The following is a 23,634-nucleotide window of genomic DNA, read 5'->3' as shown; positions in this document are numbered from 1 at the left end:
TAATTTGCAAACCCTTTTTATGTATGAAACAGTGGAATAAAAATGAGCTTTTCATATCTTCCCTTTCTAAAGTAACATGCAAGCAGTTTTAAGCCTAACTTAAAAGCATAGAATTCATTTCCCATCCAGGAAATCCTGTTCTAATGTGTGCAAAAATGATTGAATAAAACCATGATAACATTCTAAAAAACTTTTGCAATATCAGCCCTTTTTGATTTTTTTTTTTTTAACTTCCATGGAAATTCAAAAGAATTTAATGAAACTTTATTCCCTTTTGATATTGGGAAATATGTTCCGAGAAAAGTAGAGTTTAATGGAGAATTTAGCTTATGAAGCAAAGTTTAGTTGGGAGTTCCTGTTTGCCTTAACGGTCCATGTGACAGGATATTTTCTTATCATTTAGAGCACAGAACTTTCCCTGGATGTCACAGCCTTTCAGGAGTGAAGAATAGGTTTGGTATTGAGTGGCATAACCGGGTCCCCTCCATCAGGAGTACACATCTTTGTCCCCGGTGAAAGTAGGAAAAATAATGAAATATTTACAATGACGGCCATTGTTATTTTTGTGCTCCTTTATGTTATTCGCCCTTCACTTCAACTGGGTAAGCAGACCTTTTTTTAATCACTACTGTAAAATACTACAAGATTTTTTTTAATTTAGCTTTTGTTTTGTAGCTACAGTGTGATACGTGTAACTGCTAGGCACTATAAGGAAATCTATTATATTATTTTTACTACTTTTGTGGTACAATGAGCCCTTCTTTGATTATCTTAGATCAACAAAGGTTTTCATAAAACACTGTATTATAATGATGATGATAATAATAATAATTGTATAATATTATAATCTCATTATTATCTTTATCCTCGGCATCATTATCAGTAATGTATAACTATTTTCCAGATAACTCCAAGTGCGGTATAATGAACACATGAAATAAACTCTTATATTAATTTAACATAAATAGTTACTGCACATTTTGAAGATGTTTCAACTTTATATGCATTCATTTAATCCTTGTTATTCCTTTTAATACCTTGACATGTATACTATTGATCTGTAAAATTACTATCTGTATTTGTTTTTTGTATTGTATCACAGTCACACTGCAGACTAAAAATACAGTAATCCAGGCTGCTAATTTGGTTTTAGTAAATCTTTCATTATAATCAGTTATTATTTTCAGTAGATGTATACACCTATATTTTCACTTTGGTTACCAACATTAAACAATAGACACGGTTGAAAAAACAAAAAGACATAGACAGACAGATGTCTGAAGCATTTAGAATATTATATAGGAACATCATATTTTCACTATGGTTACTGAAGCAATTAGAATATTATAGAGGGAAATCACATTTTCACTATGGTTACCAACATTAAACATTAGACATGGTCGAAAGAACAAAAATACATGGACAGATAGATAGATAGATAGATAGATAGATAGATATATTATAGATAGATAGATAGATTCCTGAAGTCCTAGGATATTATAGTGGAATATTATATTTTTTGATTAAAAAGACAGACAGACAGATATATAGATAGATAGATTCATGAAGCACTAGGATATTATAGAGGAATATTATATGTTATGATTAAAAAGAAAGACGGACCGACAGATAGATAGATAGATAGATAGATAGATAGATAGATAGATAATTGATAGATAGATAGATAGATAGATGGATGGATGATAGATAGATGATAGATAATAGATAGATGGATAGATAAATAGATGATAGATAGATAGATGATAAATAGATAGATAGATAGATAGATAGATAGATAGATGAAGCACTAGGATATTATAGAGGAATATTATATTGTATGATTAAAAAGACAGACAGGCAGGTAGATAGATAGATAGATAGATAGATAGATGGATGGTTGATAGATAGATGATAGATAGATAATAAATAGATGGATAGATAAATAGATGATATATAGATATATAGATAGATAGATAGATAGATAGATAGATAGATAGATAGATGATAGATAGATAGATAGATGAATCACTAGGATATTATAGAGGAATATTATATTGTATGATTAAAAAGACAGACAGGTAGATAGATAGATAATAGATAGATAGCGATAGATAGATAGATCGATAGATGATAGATAGTTAGATAGATAGATAGATAGATAGATGATAGAAAGATAGATAGATAGATAATAGATAGATAGATAGATAGATAGATAGATAGATAGATAGATAGACGAAGCACTAGAATATTATAGAGGAATATTATATTTTATGATTAAAAAGACAGGAGGTAGATAGATAGATAAATATATAGATGATAGATAGATAGATAGATAGATAGATAGTGATAGATAGATAAATAGATAGATAGATAGATAGATAGGTAATAGATAGATAGATAGATAGATAGATAGATAGATAGATAGATAGATAGATGAAGCACTAGGATATTATAGAGGAATATTATATTTTATGATTAAAAAGACAGGAGGTAGATAGATAGATAGATAGATAGATAGATAAATATATAGATGATAGATAGATAGTGATAGATAGATAGATAGATAGATAGATAGGTAATAGATAGATAGATAGATAGATAGATAGATAGATAGATAGATAGATAGATAGATGAAGCACTAGGATATTATAGAGGAATATTATATTTTATGATTAAAAAGACAGACAGACAGGTAGATAGATAGATAGATAGATAGATAGATGATAGATAAATAGATAGATAAATAGATAGACGTATGAAGCACTGGAGTATTATAGCAGAAGGCTATGTTTTATTTTATGTGTGGATTGTTCATCTTTAAAATCCATGCATGTTTGTACACTTTCCTTAGATATAATATTGTGCTTAACATATCTTATATTTTACATAAATAATAAATATGAATATTTGCCATTACTGTTGTTTTTTAAAAAGGGTCCTAAAAGTCATTCATTGTATTTCAAAGCAATTAGGAATATTTATGCAATATACGTGCACCTGCTAAAGAGCAGGTATAAAAAAGTACTATTGCTAGAATGATCATTTTTGCCACTGTTATGGCCATAGGTCACATGAAGGTGCACGTACCTCCTGTGTATGCTGTGGCTACCACATATAGTATGTAGCTTGAGAAACAGATGCAATGTATATGTCCTGGAACTATATGGCATTAAATCACATAGATACATGTTTATCACACACAAATATAAATTGAAGTGTATTTTGAATTGCTGGTCAATACAAAATTACTTTTATGTTAACTAAAGGAAAATCCCATATGTTGGTGAATCCTTTAGAAAAGTTTATCAGATGATTTATCTACAGACATCCACCTTATATTTTAATTGTGAATTTTGTAGAATAATCATTAAACAATTGGGATCAACCAACATTATATAATTTTTTGCACTTTACATGAATAAGCACTAATGATTGTTAAATGGGGCTCCATCTCATGTCTATGCAATGAGCTGCTAACAGCAGCTAAGGGGTTAAATCTGTTATATCTTAAAACAGTGAAAAATTGCATGACTCAGTTTAATAAGCAGCAGTAGTGTTTTCTGTGGTGGTGTTATCTAGGGCACCCACATTTTACATACATTGAGCAGCCAGCTATTGTCAGAATTGCTAAATATTTAAGAAATTAGACTTAATCAGCAGTTTATGCAAAACCAGCTAGTTTAACAGATTAGGTCTTACATCTAGTTCAGCATGGAAATGTGTATTTGTACCCTCAATCTTTATTAGTATAATATATATGGATAACATGATCAAATCTATTGACAATGAGTCTTAAAGTAAAGTCAAAATTTCATGATTCAGATAAGGCGTGCAATTTTAAACTTTCAATTTACTTCTACTATCATATTAACTTTTCTCTCTTGATATCCTTTGTTGGAGAGTAAATCTAGGTAGGCTGATCAGAGCATAGGAGTGTGCACGTGTCTATTCTAGTCCATGGCAGCAGTGCTTGCAACTTTATATAACATTGCTATAAACAATGTTGCAAACACTGATACTAGATGGATAAAGACACGTGCATGCTCCTGACCTGACCTAGGATTACTCTTTAACAAAGGATACTATAAGCAACATTATTAATAGAATTAAATTGGAAAGTCGTTTAAAATGTCATGCTCTATCCAATTCATGAAAGTAAGTAAATATGTAAGCTACTGACATCATCTCTAAAAATGAAATCTTATAATCTTTTCTAAAGATATGGGCTGTAATTCCCATTTGTTTTTTATTACACAAAAACAAAAAATACTTTTAATTTTAAAGAAAACGTGTAAAGTAAAAAATAATACATCCGGCAAGTTAAAATGTAAGTATAATCGATCAAAGCTTTCAGAGTAGTAATTATAGTTGTATTGGCTTTGGAATGTAAAGACGAGATCCACAAACTACAACAAAGCTTTAAAACCATTGGCTAACAGAAAGAGTGCAACCCCCAATCAGCAAATAGCACCCAGGTGCTGAGCCTACCTAGGTATGCTTTTAAAAAAGGATACCTAAATAATGAAGCAAATGAGCTAATAGAAGTAAATTGGAAAGTTGTTTAAAATTGTATTCTCTATCTGAATCATGAATAAAAAACCAATGGGTTTCCTGTCCTTTTAATTTTATCAGATATATAGAAATATATATTTAATAATAAAATAAGGTTTTTTTTCTATATGAAGAACATTGGAATGCAACATATGCATAATGCGCATCGGTTTAGTGTTTAGGTCTAAGGCAGTGTCAGGTTAACGCACATGAAGAATGAGTTATCTTATGATGTTATGGTGTGTTATGTAAATATTAAACATAAAATATAAAAAAAAATATTAATAATAATTACTATAAATAATTATTATATATACTGGAATATATATATATATATATATATAGTGTATGAAGAAAGTGGCACACACCATCCAGTAAACTGCCTGGTGCACTGCTAAGTAAGGTAAATACAAACAGTCCCCAGTATACCAAACCTGGCCAAAGATAGATGAATACTGGAATGAAACAGGCAACACAGGATGCGATGCAAAAAAAGTATTTAATCCACAAGGTGCATAATCAACAAATAGGGTCTTAACCCATAACGTTTCGCTTCTAATGTGAGCCTTTATTAAACAGAGCCCATAATAGACATAAAGTGTACCCAACCAGACCTCCCTTATATACCCCTACTAATAACCCATATGAGAAAAACGTGCAAACCATATCAAACAATCACCCTGCTGCAAAACGCCATAGTGAAAGCTATCGTAGCAGATCCGGAGGGTGATTGAAAATAACTAATCTATTTTAAAAGGATCCCCACCACATAACAACATGCAGGAGGGGCATAATACTCTACCCATATGTGAGAGACTATGGGGCATATGTATCAAGCTCTGAATGGAGCTTGAGGCCCCGTGTTTCTGGCGAGCCTGCAGGCTCGCCAGAAACAGTAGTTATGAAGCAGCGGTCACAAAGACCGCTGCTCCATAACCTGTCCACCTGCTCTGAGCAGGCAGACAGACATCACCATAATACAACCCGATCGAGTATGATCGGGTTGATTGACACCCCCTGCTGGCGGCCTATTGCCCGCGAGTCTGCAGAGGGCCGGGTTGCACCAGCAGCTCTTGTGAGCTACTAGTGCAATGCTGAATACGGCAAGCGTATTGCTCGCCGTATTCAGCGAGGTCTGGCGGACCTGATCTGCAGTGTCGGATCAAGTCCGCCAGACCTTGATACATATGCCCCCATATATGTACATATTCTAACAGTAACACAAGGAAATAGCATAGTAGCTGTAAAAAAGCAGGGTTTTACAACATATAACCCAATACTATAAGTAAACCTTATTATGCCAATCTATATCCAAGAGTATCAATGGCATATGTGCAGGGTAACCTATAGACAAAGCATACAAAATGCTATCATTTTGTGTTGCTAAACACGAGGCTTCAATGCCCAAGGATTAGATAAAACATATATTCATATGGAGGAGGTTCCCATAAGCAGCTAGATCACTTGTACCAACATCCAAAGTCTATCATCGTATTGAGGCCCCTTGGGGCAACTGTATCCAAATTGAAAATACATTTGGCTTCAAGCTAGTGCCCTATCACCCCCTCGTCTCAATCGAGGGACGTGATTGATGAATATCACTCTGAGCATTGATACAGAATGTCTTGCTTGCAAGAAATGTCTCACGACTGGTTGTTCTGCGCTGCCTTTATTGATGGCCTGGCGTATGGCAGATTTATGGTTAGCCAGCTGTTCTCTGAAGGTAGTCACCGTTTTGCCTATATAATATAGGGAACATGGACAGATAATGGCATACACTACAAATTTGGAGGTGCATGTCAACCTATGTCTGATGACTAATTTCTTGTTGGTATGCGGGTGGTGAAAGTTACTACAGGTCACCATGTTGTTGCAGGTGACACAATTGCCACACCTGTAGCAACCATGTTTAACCTTAGGGAGCCACGACTGGCATTTATAGCAGTGCCCCGGGTCCTTAAGCATCAGTAGATCTCGTAGATTTCTAGACCTCTTGTATACCATCCTGGTGGGAGGAAAATCATAGAAGGATAGGCGTGTCTCCTTTGCCACTGTTTTCCAATTATCCTTAATGGTGGCTGCTACCCTTTCCGAACCTGGAGTATAGGTAGTCACGAAATTCAATCGTGGTGCTTCCTTCCTTTCAACTTTCCTCACAGTGAGACTTTCTTGGATTTGTTGCTCAGCAACCAGACACTGTTGTTTGATAAGACCTGGGGGATATCCACACTGTAAATTTTTTTGTGTAATTTCTTGTAGCCGATGGTCCTTACAGAAATCCTCAGTGTTATTCCTGACAACCCTGAGGAGCTGCGAGGAACTGACACCATTTCTTTGAGTGTAAGGGTGAAAGCTGTCATAATGCAAAATAGAGTTTTTGTCAGTATCCTTATGATACAATGTAGTCTGTAGACTACTTTTACCTCCCATTTCAGCTTTGTATATCTCCAAATCCAAAAAATGGATTTTATTATGATTCCATTCTATTTTGAATCTAATTGTAGTTTCTAAGGTATTTAGCGCATTGAACCACTCCATAAGGGATTCTGATGTACCCCTCCATATTAGAAGCACGTAGCGGCGATAGAATCTGATGGAGCTGTCTGAAGAATCAAAAATATTATATTGCTCATATTGAGCCATATATAGGTTGGCATATGATGGGGCCATTCTCGACACCATTGCCGTACCCAAGATTTGAAGAAAATTTTTTTTCAAGTCTAAAAAAAATATTTTCCAAACACAGCTCCATCAGATTCAACAGAAACTCAATGGGGGGGCCTGAGTAATGTTCACTACAGATCAATTGCTCCTTTATCATTTGTAACCCATGCTTATGGGAAATTACAGTGTATAGACGTACTACGTCCATAGTGACGAGCAAGTCTAACTCTCTGTTTATAGCAAAGGTCTTCAAAAGATTAATTAACTCGAAAGAGTCTCGCAGGTATGACTTAGTTGATTGAACTATTGGCTGAAGGAAAAAATCTATATATTTAGCTAAAGGCTGAAAAAGAGATCCCCTGGCATAAACAATAAGTCTATCAATAAGGGATTATCCAAGGTCTTGTGGATCTTGGGAAGCAGATATAAAATAGGACAAATGGGTTTATCCATTGTTAAGAATGCCCATGTATTATCATCAATGATATTAGCAGTATGTGCAAATTCCAAGATCCCATCAACCGTTTTCATAAAGCCAAAAGTTGGGTTCCCTGACAGTTTACTATATGTGACCCCATCATATAATTGTCTATGTGTTTCCATTCTATATTTAGCATAATCAAGGATGACTATGGCACCACCTTTGTTGGCGGGCCTAATTACAATCTCTCTGTCTGTAGAGAGATCCTTAAAGGGACACTGAACCCAATTTTTTTCTTTTGTGAGTCAGATAGAGCATTACATTTTAAGCAACTTTCTAATTTACTCCTATTATCACATTTTTTTCATTCTCTTTGTATCTCTATTTGAAATGCAAGAATGTAAGTTTAGATGCCGGCCCATTTTTGGTGAACAACCTGGGTTGTCCTAGCTGATTAGTGGATATGCGTTTCCATTCTATATTTAGCATAATCAAGGATGACTATGGCACCACCTTTGTCGGCGGGCCTAATTACAATCTGTCTGTAGAGAGAGCCTTAATGGCCATCCTTTCAGACTGAGTGAGATTGTCTCTACCTGGAGCTATTTTAGAATGGATATCGGACAATGTAGACATGCGAACCTGATGAAACATCTTAATCGAGGTATGTGTATTAGTAGGTTCAAAAGTACTTGCCCCTTTAAAAGGTTTGTGTATGTATTCGCCTTTGTCCCTAAAAAAATCTTTTAACTTTAAATGGCACTTAAACCTGCAAAATCAACATGTAGGTCAAATAAACTGCATTTAGATCTAGGTACAAACGAAAGACCTTTATTAAGTACACTTTGTTCTTCTAAACTCAGGAGCCGTGTGCACGTAGTGGGTCTGAGCAGCTGGCGTTTTGCAGCAGGGTGATTGTTTGATATGGTTTACACGTGTTTCTCATATGGGTTATTAGTAGGGGTTTATAAGGTGGGTCTGGTTTTGTAAACTTTATGTCTATTATGGGCTCCGTTTGACAAAGGTTCACATTAGAACCGAAACGTTATGGGTTAAGGCCCTATTTGTTGATTATGCACCTTGTGGATTAAAGGCATTTTTTGCATCACATCCTGTGTTGCCTGCTTTATTCCAGTATCCATCTATCCTTGGCCAGGTTTGGTATACTGGGGACTGTTTGTATATATATAAATATATATATATATATTCATTATTTTATATTTAAAGGGACAGCCTACTCTAGAATTGTTATTGTTTAAAATGATAGATAATCCCTTTATTACCCATTCCCCAGTTTTGCATAACCAACACTGTTATATTAATGCACATTTTACCTCTGTGATTACCTTGTATCTAAGTCTTTGCAGACTGCCCCCTTATTTCAGTTCTTTTGACAGACTTGCATTTTAGCCAAACAGTGCTGACTCATAAATAACTCCACAGGAGTGAGCACAATGTTATCTACATGGCACACATGAACTAGTTCAGTCTAGCTGTGAAAAATGTACTGTGATAAAAGGCAGCGTTCAAAGACTTAGAAATTAGCATATGAGCCTACCTAGGTTTAGCTTTTTTAATGCACCTTAACCCCTTAAGGACCAAGGTCATTTTTCAATTTCTTTCCCTTAAGGACCAGGGCTATTTTTACATTTCTGCGGTGTTTGTGTTTAGCTGCAATTTTCCTCTTACTCATTTACTTCACACACATATTATATACCGTTTTTCTTGCCATTAAATGGACTTTCTAAAGACACCATTATTTTCATCATATCTTATAATTTATCATAAACAAAATTATAAAATATGATGAAAAAATGGAAAAAAACACCCTTTTTCTAACTTTGAACCCCCAAATCTGTTGCACATCTACAACCTCCAAAAAACACCCATGCTTAATAGTTTCTAAATTTTGTCCTGAGTTTAGAAATACCCAATGTTTACATGTCCTTTGCTTTTAATGCAAGTTATAGGGCAATAAGTACAAGTAGCACTTCGCTATTTCCAAACCATTTTTTTTCAAAATTAGCGCTAGTTACATTGGAACCCTGATATCTGTCTGGAATCCCTGAATATCCCTTGACATGTATATATTTCTTTTTAGTAGACATCCCAAAGTATTGATCTAGGCCCATTTCGGTATAGTTCATGCCACCATTTCACTGCCAAATGCGATCAAATAAAAAAATCGTTCACTTTTTCACTAACTTTTTCACAAATATTAGGTTTCTCACTGAAATTATTTACAAACAACTTGTGCAATAATGGCACAAATGGTTGTACATGCTTCTCTGGGATCCCCTTTGTTCAGAAATAGCAGACATATATGGCTTTGGCTTTGCTTTCTGGTAATTAGAAGGCCGCTAAATGCCGCTGCGCACCAAACTTGTATTATGCCCAGCAGTGATGGGGTTAATTAAGTAGCATGTAGGGAGCTTGAAGGGTTAATTTTAGCTTTAGTGTAGAAATCAGTCTCCCACCTGACACATCCCACCCCCTGATCCCTCCCAAACAGCTCTCTTCCCTCCCCCACCCCACAATTGTCCCCGCCATCTTAAGTACTGGCAGAAAGTCTGCCAGTACTAAAATAAAAGTTTTATTTTGTTTTTATTAATTATTTTAAAAAAATATATCATATTCTGCTGTGTAGGATCCCCCCTTAGCCCCCAACCTGCCTGATCCACCCAATGAGCTCTCTAACCCTCCCCCCACTAACTATTAGCCACCATTTTGGGTACTGGCAGCTGTCTGCCAGTACCCACTTTGCATAATAACTTTTTTTAATTTTTATAAACCTAACTTTTTCTGTAGTGTAGCTGCTCCCCCTCCATACCCTACACCCTCCCAGATCATTTCCAGATCACCCCCAGATCACTGCTCCTCTGCACCCACCACCCTCTCCCACCAAAAAAAAACAAAAAACAGCAACTGTCTTAGATCGTGGGTGCGCGCGCACCCGCCCCTCACCATCAGCGCGCACTCCCGCGCATACCCGGCATAGAGAATAGCCGGAAGGAACTTCCCAAGTGATGGGCCCCCCACCCACCTCCCTTCAATGGCTCCCACCAACCAACGATCGGCACCATCACTGGCCGATGCAGGGAGGGCCACAGAGTGGCTCTCTCTGCATCGGTGTGCCTAAAAAGGTATTGCAGTGATGCCTCAATATCGAGGCATCACTACAATACCTTGAAAGCGGCTGGAAGCGATCAGGATCGCTTCCAGTCGCTTGAAACCCTTAACGACGTACAGGGTACGTCTCTGGTATTTAAAGACCAGTTTGTGTAAGACGTACCCTGTACGACATGCGTCGTTAAGGGGTTAATATACTCATGTTGGGTTAGTGCACATGAATTATTAGTGTACTCCTGTCAAGTCTGGCAAGCTTGCGTTCACATTGCGCTTCACATTGCATATTAGCATACGCTGGTATTACTCATTGGAGCGCTAATATCGCTCTCTCAAATTCAATATTTAGCGCTCCACTTCTAATCTGGCCCTAATCCTTTACATGCCCTAACATGACATGAATTATATTTAAGGTGCTTTATGTATTTAGTAAATATAAAATATTGAAAAATATTAATAATTAATGTCAATAATTACACAATAACACATTTTAAGTAATCCATAGAATATATATATATATATATATATATATATTCTATATATATCTGAAAATGCTAACATAAAAACATAATTTATGTAAGAACTTACCTGATAAATTTATTTCTTTCATATTGGCAAGAGTCCATGAGCTAGTGACGTATGGGATATACAATCCTACCAGGAGGGGCAAAGTTTCCCAAACCTCAAAATGCCTATAAATACACCCCTCACCACACCCACAATTCAGTTTAATGAATAGCCGCCAAGTAGTGGGGTGATAAAGAAAGGAGTAAAAAGCATCAACAAAGAAATTTTGAAATAATTGTGTTTTATACAAAAAAATCATAACTACCATAAAAAGGGTGGGCCTCATGGACTCTTGCCAATATGAAAGAAATTAATTTATCAGGTAAGTTCTTACATAAATTATGTTTTCTTTCATGTAATAGGCAAGAGTCCATGAGCTAGTGACGTATGGGATAGCAATACCCAAGATGTGGAACTCCACGCAAGAGTCACTAGAGAGGGAGGGATAAAATAAAAACAGCCATTTTTTTCGCTGAAGAAAATTAATCCACAACCCAAAATATAAGTTTATTCTTAAACATGAAAGAAAAAAACTTAAAACATAAGCAGAAGAATCAAACTGAAACAGCTGCCTGAAGAACTTTTCTACCAAAAACTGCTTCCGAAGAAGCAAATACATCAAAATGGTAGAATTTAGTAAATGTATGCAAAGAAGACCAAGTTGCTGCTTTGCAAATCTGATCAACTGAAGCTTCATTCCTAAAACCCCATGAAGTGGAGACTGATCTAGTAGAATGAGCTGTAAATCTCTGAGGAAGGGCTTGACCCGACTCCAAATAAGCTTGATGAATCAAAAGCTTTAACCACGAAGCCAAGGAAACAGCATAGGCCTTATGACCTTTCCTAGAACCAGAAAAGATAACAAATAGACTAGAAGTCTTCCTGATATCTTTAGTAGCTTCAACATAATGTTTCAGAGCTCTCACCACATCCAAAGAATGTAAAGAACTTTCCAAAGAATTCTTAGGATTAGGACCAAAGGAAGGGACAACAATTTCTCTCTTAATGTTGTTAGACTTTACAACCTTAGGTAAGAATTTAAATGAAGTCCGCAAAACTGCCTTATCTTTAAGAAAAACAGAAAAGGAGATTCACAAGAGAGAAACTCATCTAGCAGAAGAGATGGCCAAAAGAGACAACACTTTCCTAGAAAGTATTTTAATGTCCAAATAATGCATAGGCTCAAACGAAGGAGCCTGTAAAGCCTTCAAAACCAAATAAAGACTCCAAGGAGGAGAGATTGATTTAATGACAGGCTTGATACGAACCAAAGCCTGAACAAAACAGTGAATATCAGGAAGCTTAGCAATCTTTCTGTAAAACAGAACAGAAAGAGCAGAGCTTTGTCCCTTCAAGGAACTTGCAGACAAACCCTTATCCAAACCAACCCGAAGAAACTGTAAAATTCTAGGAATTCTAAAAGAATGCCAAGAGAATTTATGAGAGGAACACCATGAAATGTAAGTCTTCCAAACTCGATAATAAATCTTTCTAGAAACAGATTTAGAAGCCTGCAACATAGTATTAATCACAGAGTCAGAGAAACCTCTATGACTAAGCACTAAAACGGACCTTGAGACAGAAGGTCCGGCCTTAATGGTTGTGGCCAAGGTTGGCAACTATACATCCAAACAAGATCTGTATACCAAAACCTGTGAGGCCATGCTGGAGTCACCAGCAGCACAAACAATTGCTCCATGATGATTTTGGAGATCACTCTTGGAAGAAGAACTAAATGCGGGAAAATATAAGCAGGTTTATAACACCAAGGAAGTGTCAACTTATCCACTGCTTCTGCCTGAGGATCCCTGGACCTGGACAGGTACCTGGGAAGTTTCTTGTTTAGATGAGAAGCCATCAGATCTATTTCTGGAAGACCCCACATCTGAACAACTTGAGAAAACACATCTGGATGGAGGAACCACTCCCCCGGATGTAAAGTTTGACGACTGAGATAATCCGCTTCCCAATTGTCTATACCTGATATATGAACCACAGAAATTAGACAGGAGCTGGATTCCACCCAAGCAAGTATCCGGGATAGTTATTTCATAGCTTGGGGACTGTGAGTCCCACCCTGATGATTGACATATGCCACATTTGTGCTATTGTCTGTCTGAAAACAAATGAATGGTTCTCTCTTCAACAGAGGCCAAATCTGAAGAGCACTGAAAATCGCATGGAGTTACAAAATATTCATTGGTAATCTCGCCTCTTGAGATTTCCAAACCCCTTGTGCCGTCAGAGATCCCCAAACAGCTCCCCAACCTGAAAGACTCGCATCTGTTGTGATCACAGTCCAGGTTGGACGAAAAAAAGAGGCCCCTAGAACTATGCGATGGTGATCTAACCACCAAGTCGGAGATAGTCGAACATTAGTTGATTCGTGTGAGATTCTACAGAACGTAAAGACTGAGCTAGTACCAAGATATTGTTCAAATAAGGAAACACCACAATACCCCACTCTCTGATTACAGAGAGTAGGGCACGGAGAACTGTTGAAAAGATTCTTGGAGCTGTCGTTAGGCCAAAAGGAAGAGCAACAAATTGGTATTGCTTGTCTAGAAAGGAGAATCTCAGAAACTGATAGTGATCTGGATAAATCGGAATATGAAGATATGCATCCTGTAAGTCTATTGTGGACATATAATGCCCTTGCTGAACAAAAGGCAGAATAGTCCTTATAGTCACCATTTTGAAAGTTTGGTAGATCCAAAATCTGGTCTGAATGAATTTTCTTTCTTTGGAACAATGAATAGATTTGAATAAAACCCCAGACCCTGTTCCTGAAACGGAACTGGCAGGATTACCCCTGAAAACTGCAGGTCTGAAACACACTTCAGGAAAGCCTGAGCCTTTACTGGATTTGCTGGGATGCGTGAGATAAAATATGTTCTCACAGGAGGTCTTACTCTGAATCCTATTCGGTACCCCTGAGATAAAATAGAAGAATCCATTGATTTTGGACAGAATTTGTCCAAACACCCTTGAAAAATCTTAATCTGCCCCCTACCAGCTGAGCTGGAATGAGGGCCGCACCTTCATGTGGACTTGGGAGCTGGCTTTGCTTTCTTAAATTACTTTATTATTATTATTATTATTATTATTATCAGGTATTTGTAGAGTGCCAACATATTCCGCAGAAGAAGGTTTCCAATTGGAAACAGATTCCTTGGGGGAAGGATTAGGTTTCTGTTGCTTATTTTGTCGAAAGGAACGAAAATGATTAGAAGCTTTAGATTTACCCTTAGGTCTTTTATCCTGAGGCAAAAAAGCTCCCTTCCCCCCAATGACAGTTGAAATAATCGAATCCAACTGAGAACCAAATAACTTATTACCTTGGAAAGAAATAGCAATCTGGACTTAGAAGTCATGTCAGCATTCCAAGATTTAAGCCACAAAGCTCTACTAGCTAAAATAGCTAAAGACATAGATTTAACATCAATTTTGATGATATATGAAATGGCATCACAAATAAAATGATTAGCATGTTGAAGCAAGTGAACAATCCTAGAAAAATCAGAATCCAATTCTTGTTGCGCTAAATTTTCCAACCAAAAAGTTGATGCAGCTGCAACATTAGCCAAAGAAATTGTAGGCCTGAGAAGATGACCCAAATATAAATAGGCTTTCCTTAGATAAGATTCAAGATTCCTATCTAAAGGATCTTTAAAAGAAGTACTATCTTCCATAGGAATAGTAGTACATTTAGCAAGAGTAGAGATAGCCACATCAACTTTTGGCTCTTTTCCCAAAACTCCAATGTAACTGCTGGCAAAGGATACAATTTTTTAAACCTTGAAGAAGGAATAAAAGAAGTACCAGGCCTATTCCATTCCTTAGAAATCATATCAGAAATAGAATCAGGAACTGTAAAAAACCTCTGGAGTAACCACAGGAGGTTTATAAACAAAATTTAAAAGTTTACTAGTTTTAATATCAAGAGGACTAGTTTCCTCAATATCCAATGTAATCAACACTTCTTTTAACAAAGAACAAATATACTCCATTTTAAATAAATAAGTAGATTTGTCAGTGTCAATATCTAAAGAAATGTCTTAAGTAATGAAAACATACTTATCAAAAGACACCCATCCACATATAGCAAATAGCCAAACCAGTACTGAAACGTTTATCAGTAGAGGTAATGGAATATGAGAGTATATCGTCGATCTGAAAAGGGAGGTAGGAAATGAACCTATGAAATAGATTTTCCATGAGGAAAACCATTGCATTCAATAGGTGATACTCCCTTCACATCCCTCTGACATTCACTGTACTCTGAGAGGAATCGGGCTTCAAAATGCTGAGAAGCACATATCAACTTAGAAATCTTAGCACAAACTTACTTCACCACCTCCATAGGAGGCAAGGTTTGTAAAACTGAATTGTGGGTGTGGTGAGGGCAGTATTTATAGGCATTTTGAGGTTTGGGAATCTTTGCCCCCTCTGGTAGGATTGTATATCCCATACGTCACTAGCTCATGGACTCTTGCCAATTACATGAAAGAAATATACTGGTATATATATTTATACCTATATATCCATATGAATAGATATAAAGATTTATATACGTATATATCATTTTCCTGTATGTGAAGAACATTGGAATGTTAAATATTTACAGTGAATACACAGTAAAGCACATTAATACATATTATTATAGAATTATTAACGGATCCACAATATTCCTATATCACTTGTGTGTAAATGTTACTGCGCCACTTGTAATCTAGCCCTTTATTGGCCATCTGTTGCACTTCTAGGGCGAGATTACCTATGTGGAGTAAGTTTCAGCGTAACTGCTGAAACCCATGTAGCCCGTAAATTCACCCCGCACACATGATAAACTGCCATAAATCAGATAAACTGGTGAGCTTCAATGTACGTAATTGCACATTTCTGGCGTTGCCAGTAAGTTACGCCAGTATATCATCTTGCTGGCGTAACGAAAAATAAAAAAAAGTTTAAATCACACGTAAAAGTCTTACCATAAAAAAAAATTAAACCGACATGAAAACACTATTCAAAACCCCTAATCCGCCATCCCCCCATATCGCAATGTCTAATAAACATATTTACCCCTAAATCGCCTCCCCTCACATTGCAAACTACCTAAATAAAATATTAACCCCTAATCCACCATCCCCCCACATCACAATCAGCTAATTAACCTATTAACACCTCAACTGCCAACCACCCACATCGCAATCACCTAATTAAACTATTACCAACTAAACCGCCATCCCTCCAATGCAAAGTACCTAATAAAACTATTAACCCCTAAGCCGCCAACCCCCCACAATGCAAAGTATTAAACTATATACTAAGCCCCCTTACCTAACACCCCTTAACAACCCCAAATTAAACTAGACTGAAATAAAATTGAAAAGATACTAACTACATTAAAAATAAAAACAAATTACAAAAAATAAAAAGTCTAATTTACATAAAACCCTACCATTACATAAAAAACTACAATTACATAAAAAACTACCATTACATTAAAAAACACACCTTACATTACAAAAAATAACAAACTAAATTATCCAAAATAAAAAAAGTTATTCCTATTCTAATATCCCTTTAAAAAAAACAACAACAAAAGGGCCTTTTGTAGGGCATTGCCCTAAACTTAACAGCTCTTTTGCCCAGAAAATAAACTAAGTACCCCCCTAACATTACAATCGCCCACCCACCCAACCCCCCAAAATAAAAAAATCTACCCATACATCCGAAGTGGGCATTTGTATAGGCATTCTGCCCTTTTTTTGTAGCCCATAATAAACAAAAGCCCTAATCTAAAAAAAAAGCCACCCCAAAAATAAAAAAAGAACACTAACCCCAAAATAGGTAATTACTATTGCTGAAGTCAAGCGATCCATCTTCTTCCCGGGGGTGATAGGTCTTCATCCAAGCGGCTTCATCTTCATCCATCGCAGGTCCATCTTCTATCTTTATAGCGGAGAAGGAACGGTAGGCGGCGCGGAGGTAATCGGCGAAACGGAGGTCCTCTTCATGCCATCAAATCAGCCAATAGGATGTAAGCAGCTCTCATCCTATTGGCTGATTTTAATATTTCATCCAATAGGAATGCAAGGGTACCCCAATATAAAAAGAGTACCTTGCATTCAATCTTCAGTGTGCGGCGGACGATCGCATGAACAGACCTCTGTGTCGCCAATGACCGATGATCAGGACCGCTCTGCATCCACCGACAATTCCACCTCCGCCATGAAGATAGAAGATGGACCTGCGATGGATGAAGATGGAGCTGCCTGGATGAAGACCTTTTGCCGCCAGGAAGAAGATGGATCGCCGGACTTCAGCAATGGCGAGTACCTATTTTGGGGTTAGTGTTTTTTTTTTTCTTGGGGTGTTTTTTTTATGGGCTACAAAAAAGAGCTGAGTGTCCTTTTAAAGGGAAATGCCCATACAAATGCCCTTTTCAGGGCAATGGGTAGATTAGGGATTTTTTAAGTTAGTTTTTTTTTATTTTGGGAGGTTGTAATGTTAGGGGGTACTTTTTTTATTTTCTAGGCAAAATAGCTGTTAACTTTAGGGCAATGCCCTACAAAAGGCCCTTTTAAGTGCTATTGGTAGTTTATTGTTAGAGTGAGGGTGTATTTTTGGGGTGGCTTTTTTATTAGAATAGGAATAACTTTTTTTATTTTGGATAATTTAGTTAGTTTTTTTTGTAATGTTATTTTTTTAATTTTCTGTAATGTTAGGTTTTTTATTTCGGGTAATGTAAGTTTTTTATGGTAATTTTTATTTATTTTTTGTAATTTTTTAAGGTAGTTAGTATTTGTTTTTATTTTATGTTAGTGTATTTTAATTGGGGTTAAGTTAGGGGGTGTTAGGTTAAGGGGCTTAATCATTAGGTTAATACTTTGCATTGTGGGTGTTGGCATTTTAGGGGTTATTAGTGTAATTATATACTTTTCGTTGTGGGGGGTTGGCGGTTGAGGTGTTAATAGTTTAATTAGGTAGTTTGTGTTGTGGGGGGTTGACGGTTGAGCTGTTAATAGGTTAATTAGGTGTTTGCATTGTGGGGGGTTGGCGGATTAGGTATTAATAATTTAATTTGGTGTTTGCCTCGTGGGGGGTTGGTGGTTTAGGGGTTAATACATTTTATTAGACATTGCGATATGGGGGAATGGCGGTTTAGGGGTTAACTTTTATTAGTGATTGCGATGTGGGAGATGGCGGTTTAGGAGTGGATATTGAGCATGCGTTAGGTGTTTGTTAAAGCTTCAAGGGAGTTACAGTACTTTTATGCTGTGCCTGCCTATGTGTGGCAAGATGAAAATGGAGTAAGATATCTCCATTCTGCGTGCATAAGTCCTTGCGCTGAATATGTGATACCGACTCGCGGCGCCAGTTCTATGTTAGTATATGGGAGTAAAAACTGTGGCCGACATGTAAAATATACACGCGTAACTTGTCTGCTGCACGGTATATGTGATCGCTCGATTAGAATAAAAATTGGCGATGCTGGGTTTTGCTCCCATCACCAAATGTGTGATCACGCCGCTAGAGGTAATAGCACAAGTCCTGCAGACCTGCAACTTACAGGATATGAAGTTAAATGTATTTTGTTTTTGGATTAAGATGCTCAAAGATGCAGAGCCCCTGCACAAAAACCCTGTTCATGCTTAACTCCACTTTCTGCTATCAACCCCTAAACTAAACATCCCATTAGCAATAAAACCCTAACTGTTAACCCCCTGTTGACTATTAACCCCTAAACCAATGGACTACCAATGCCATTAACTTCTTAACCTACATAATACAATTGCAAAAAAAGCCTTCTGCTAAAACCTGTAATCACTAAACCTCCATAACAGCTCCTATATCCCCAGAGACCCAATTAAATTAACCCCTAATCTACCATAAGTGCATAATCATCATAACCCCCACATCTAAGTTTCCATTTGTCTCTGCAATTAACACCAAAACTGCCAGACCCTCAGCACAAGAAATGCCTTAAATCACCATATCCCTCAATGTAATTAACCCACTAATTGTCATAATCCCAAAGCAAAAATCCGCATTAACTTCCTTACAATTATTCACTCTCCACCACAGACAGACACCCATCACAAGACCCCACCCCTTTAGTGACTGTGGTGACATATCTTAGAGATTTTATCTCTGGAATTAAAACACCAGGTCTGTTTCATATAAAAATCCCTTCCCACTCAGATACTCCTTTATATATTCTAGACAAGGCTTTTATCTGATTTATGGCTACTTTCATATAGCCTTTGAATGGCATGTGATAGACCACTCCCTTTCGAATTGTGTATAAAACTGGAGAAAAAAAAAAAACTTTATTCTCTCTTCTCTTCCCCTTCTGCTAAAAATGGCTGATTTTGGACAAAGAGAGAAAACACACATTAGAAAATTTGGCTAAGTATTCTACCTTCTTTTCCTGGGATATATTATCTGTGATTATTTTATTTAGTTAGCAGTGTTGCATAAATTGGGGTTGTGGTAGCTACAGTTGCCCTGTATTAATTGGACTGTTTTGTTGTAAAATATATATTTATATTAACCTTTAAAACTTCAACTTATTACATCATATGTATTTTTCCCTATTAACACTCAGCAAAAAATATGGATGGACCTGTTGAATAACTTGTATTGGTTTAGCAGTTTTTACCATATAATTTTAAATTATAAATCCATCACATTAATAATTACATTGTGGTGACAACTCATCCCTACTTTTAAAAACCTCTACCTAAAATGACCCATACCATAAGACCCCCCAACGGCAATATCTCCTCACCTAAACTGCCCCTACCCTAAGATCCTCACACCTAAACCCCACCCTAAAAGTCCCCAACCGCAAGACCATGCTTACCTAAACTGGCCTCTACTATATGACCCCCCCACCTAATCTGACCCCTAATGTAAGACCCCACAATCTTCCTAAAACATTTAAGTTTTTTTTTTTTTAATTGTTGTATGACAGTATTTAAGAAATCCTTGCAGCATTTGCTTAAGGATATTTAGGGCTGTGAGATTAAGAATGAGAGAGTGTGCACAAAGAAGGTAAACCATCTGGTTGGCATGCATATAGATAGAGCCATGGGGGTGTGAATAAGAGTGGGGAGAGTGCCTGTTCCCATATGCAAAGGGGAGGTAGAGTACCTAGGTGTATGTCTCTGGGGGAGAAGTAAGAGTAGAAGAGAATATGGTAGATGCAAGTAAAAGTAGGTGAGCATGGGTGTGTAATTAAGTGTGGGTGAGTGTGTACATGGGTGGGAATGTGCCTGAGGGTGTTTGTGTTAAAATAATAACATGTCCTCTCTTCTGCACTCATCACCAGGTGTTCTGTTGCTCTTACACACAGCCAGGCTCTATCCCACCTATACGCACAAACATCCGGGTACATTCCCACCATTGCTCTTTCCCATCCTTAAACTCTCCCACCCTTGTGCAAACTCAGCTGACATGATGCAATTCCAGGCTCCCTTACACCCTTATAATACATAAAATCACACACATATTCATATGCACATACTCACACACGCAGACTCCTCGGAACTTGTGCATTCTTTCAGCATGTTTTTTTATGTAACTTAGGAAAGATGATGAATTTAAAAAGAAGAATAGCTAAGGAATGGGATAATAGTCTGTTGCATTTTAAATTAAAAATAAAATGTTTTCTTATGTTTTAATTTTATTTAAAAACACAAAAAGAATGCCCAATAAGTATTTATTTATTGTACCGCTACCTCTCTATCACTAAAAATTATCACTACCCCAGGGTTCTTATACTATCCTAGGAGGGTCCTCAGGTGAACCTGATGTCTAATGATGGTGGGGGAGGGACATCAGGAGCAACCCACCACCTGGAGTGCAGTTTTACTTACTGAAAAGCAATATTGTGCTTCCTTGTTGCAGGTATCAACCTGAAAGATGGTTGTGATCTGCTGGGAGCCTCTTTATGTCAGTGTGGGGATGTGACATACCCAACAGTGACTCTCCCATCATTAGACACAGGTTAAACCCACCCCCTCCCCAATATCTTTCTTGGGGGTACTTTTAGTTATTACAGAGGGGTATTTTTGTAAAAGCAAATAAATAAAGCTTTTGTATCCTAAAAATAAAAATAAACATTAAAAAATGAAACATGGAAGATTATATAACTATTGTCTTATTCTTCCTTACTCTCACCCCCTACACACACCCATAAATTGAAGACCTCTTTAAATCTTTAAAGTTTCTTGGAGAGGTGATACATTTTTTTGTATTTTAATTTAATGTGCTTGGATCTGGAAGCCCATCTCCTAATACAAGATAAATGCAGAAAGTATGTTTTTTTCATTTAAATTTTTGGATTTAAATGAAAAAGTATTTTATTTTTTAATAGTGTTTTAAAGTTCTAAGCAAATTAGCTTAGTAGTTTTAATGCCATCAATTGAAACACAAAAACAAACTCTGACAGCAACGTAAAAAAAAAAGAAAACGTCATACCTACAGCCAAAATTGCAGATTGGCAAAACATTTGAAAGGATTTAGAGAATATAGAGCTGTAGATCTACTTCTAAAGGTTCTGCACTAGAAATACTCAGCTTAAACTCTTAAATTATTTTTAATTAATGAGCATTTAACAAAAAAATCCTTACTTTTCTAACTTTGAGAAAGAACTTTTACTCTCACAGCTCTGTTGGCGGACAGTTCTATTGCTGGATATACTGTGTATTATATCCAGAGACTTGAGTGTGTACTTCGGAGTAATTCTTAGTAGCTAAGAAATATTTGGATAAGTGGAACTTTATGGGATATGTCCAGAGTAAAGTCTGAAAGATCTTTAAATGCACAGATCCTTTCTCTATTAGAGACAATGACCTAGATTTGGAGTTTGGCGTTAGCCGTGAAAACCAGCGTTAGAGGCTCCTAACGCTGGTTTTAGGCTACCGCCGGTATTTGGAGTCACTCAAAATAGGGTCTAACGCTCACTTTTCAGCCGCGACTTTTCCATACCGCAGATCCACTTACGTCAATTGCGTATCCTATCTTTTCAATGGGATTTTTCTAACTCCGGTATTTAGAGTCGTTTCTGAAGTGAGCGTTAGACATCTAACGACAAAACTCCAGCCGCAGGAAAAAAGTCAGTAGTTAAGAGCTTTCTGGGCTAACGCCGGTTTCTAAAGCTCTTAACTACTGTACTCTAAAGTACACAAACACCCATAAACTACCTATGTACCCCTAAACCGAGGTCCCCCCACATCGCCGACACTCGAATACATTTTTTTAACCCCTAATCTGCCGACCGCCACCTACGTTATCCTTATGTACCCCTAATCTGCTCCCCCTAACACCGCCGACCCCTGTATTATATTTATTAACCCCTAATCTGCCCCCCTCAACGTCGCCTCCATCTGCCTACACTTATTAACCCCTAATCTGCCGACCGCAAAGCGCCGCCACCTACGTTATCCTTATGTACCCCTAATCTGCTGCCCCTAACACCGCCGACCCCTATATTATATTTATTAACCCCTAATCTGCCCCCCTCAACGTCGCCGCCAGCTACCTACACTTATTTACCCCTAATCTGCTGAGCGGATCTCACCGCTACTATAATAAAGTTATTAACCCCTAATCCGCCTCACTAACCCTATAATAAATAGTATTAACCCCTAATCTGCCCTCCCTAACATCGCCGACACCTAACTTCAATTATTAACCCCTAATCTGCCGACCGGAGCTCACCGCTATTCTAATAAATGGATTAACCCCTAAAGCTAAGTCTAACCCTAACACTAACACCCCCCTAAATTAAATATAATTTTAATCTAACGAAATAAATTAACTCTTATTAAATAAATTATTCCTATTTAAATCTAAATACTTACCTGTAAAATAAACCCTAATATAGCTACAATATAAATTATAATTACATTGTAGCTATTTTAGGATTAATATTTATTTTACAGGCAACTTTGTAATTATTTTAACCAGGTACAATAGCTATTAAATAGTTAAGAACTATTTAATAGTTACCTAGTTAAAATAATTACAAAATTACCTGTAAAATAAATCCTAACCTAAGTTACAATTAAACCTAACACTATACTATCATTAAATTAATTAAATAAAATACCTACAATTACCTACAATTAAACCTAACACTACACTATCAATACATTAATTAAATACAATATCTACAAATAACTACAATGAAATAAACTAACTAAAGTACAAAAAATAAAAAAGAACTAAGTTACAAAAAATAAAAAAATATCTACAAACATAAGAAAAATATTACAACAATTTTAAACTAA

General features: G+C 36.6%; 1 protein-coding gene across 2 annotated transcripts in view; it reads left to right on the top strand.

Moving 5' to 3' along the window:
• Positions 1-383: 383 nt before the first annotated feature.
• The window catches only part of MRC1 (mannose receptor C-type 1), a 294,794-nt gene continuing 271,543 nt past the window's right edge, over positions 384-23,634 (top strand). Inside the window, exon 1 of one of the 2 annotated variants that reach the window (XM_053713973.1) lies at positions 384-602. In XM_053713973.1, the coding sequence (XP_053569948.1) occupies positions 545-602 (58 nt within the window). In that variant the 5' untranslated portion in view covers positions 384-544. The remainder of the gene's footprint in view (positions 603-23,634) is intronic. The other variant, XM_053713974.1, reaches the window with a different exon arrangement.

This window comes from Bombina bombina, chromosome 5 (assembly GCF_027579735.1).
Source record: "Bombina bombina isolate aBomBom1 chromosome 5, aBomBom1.pri, whole genome shotgun sequence".
Taxonomy (NCBI): domain Eukaryota; kingdom Metazoa; phylum Chordata; class Amphibia; order Anura; family Bombinatoridae; genus Bombina; species Bombina bombina.
Note: the sequence above shows the minus strand (reverse complement) of the source record. Positions and strands in the feature narration are given on the sequence as shown.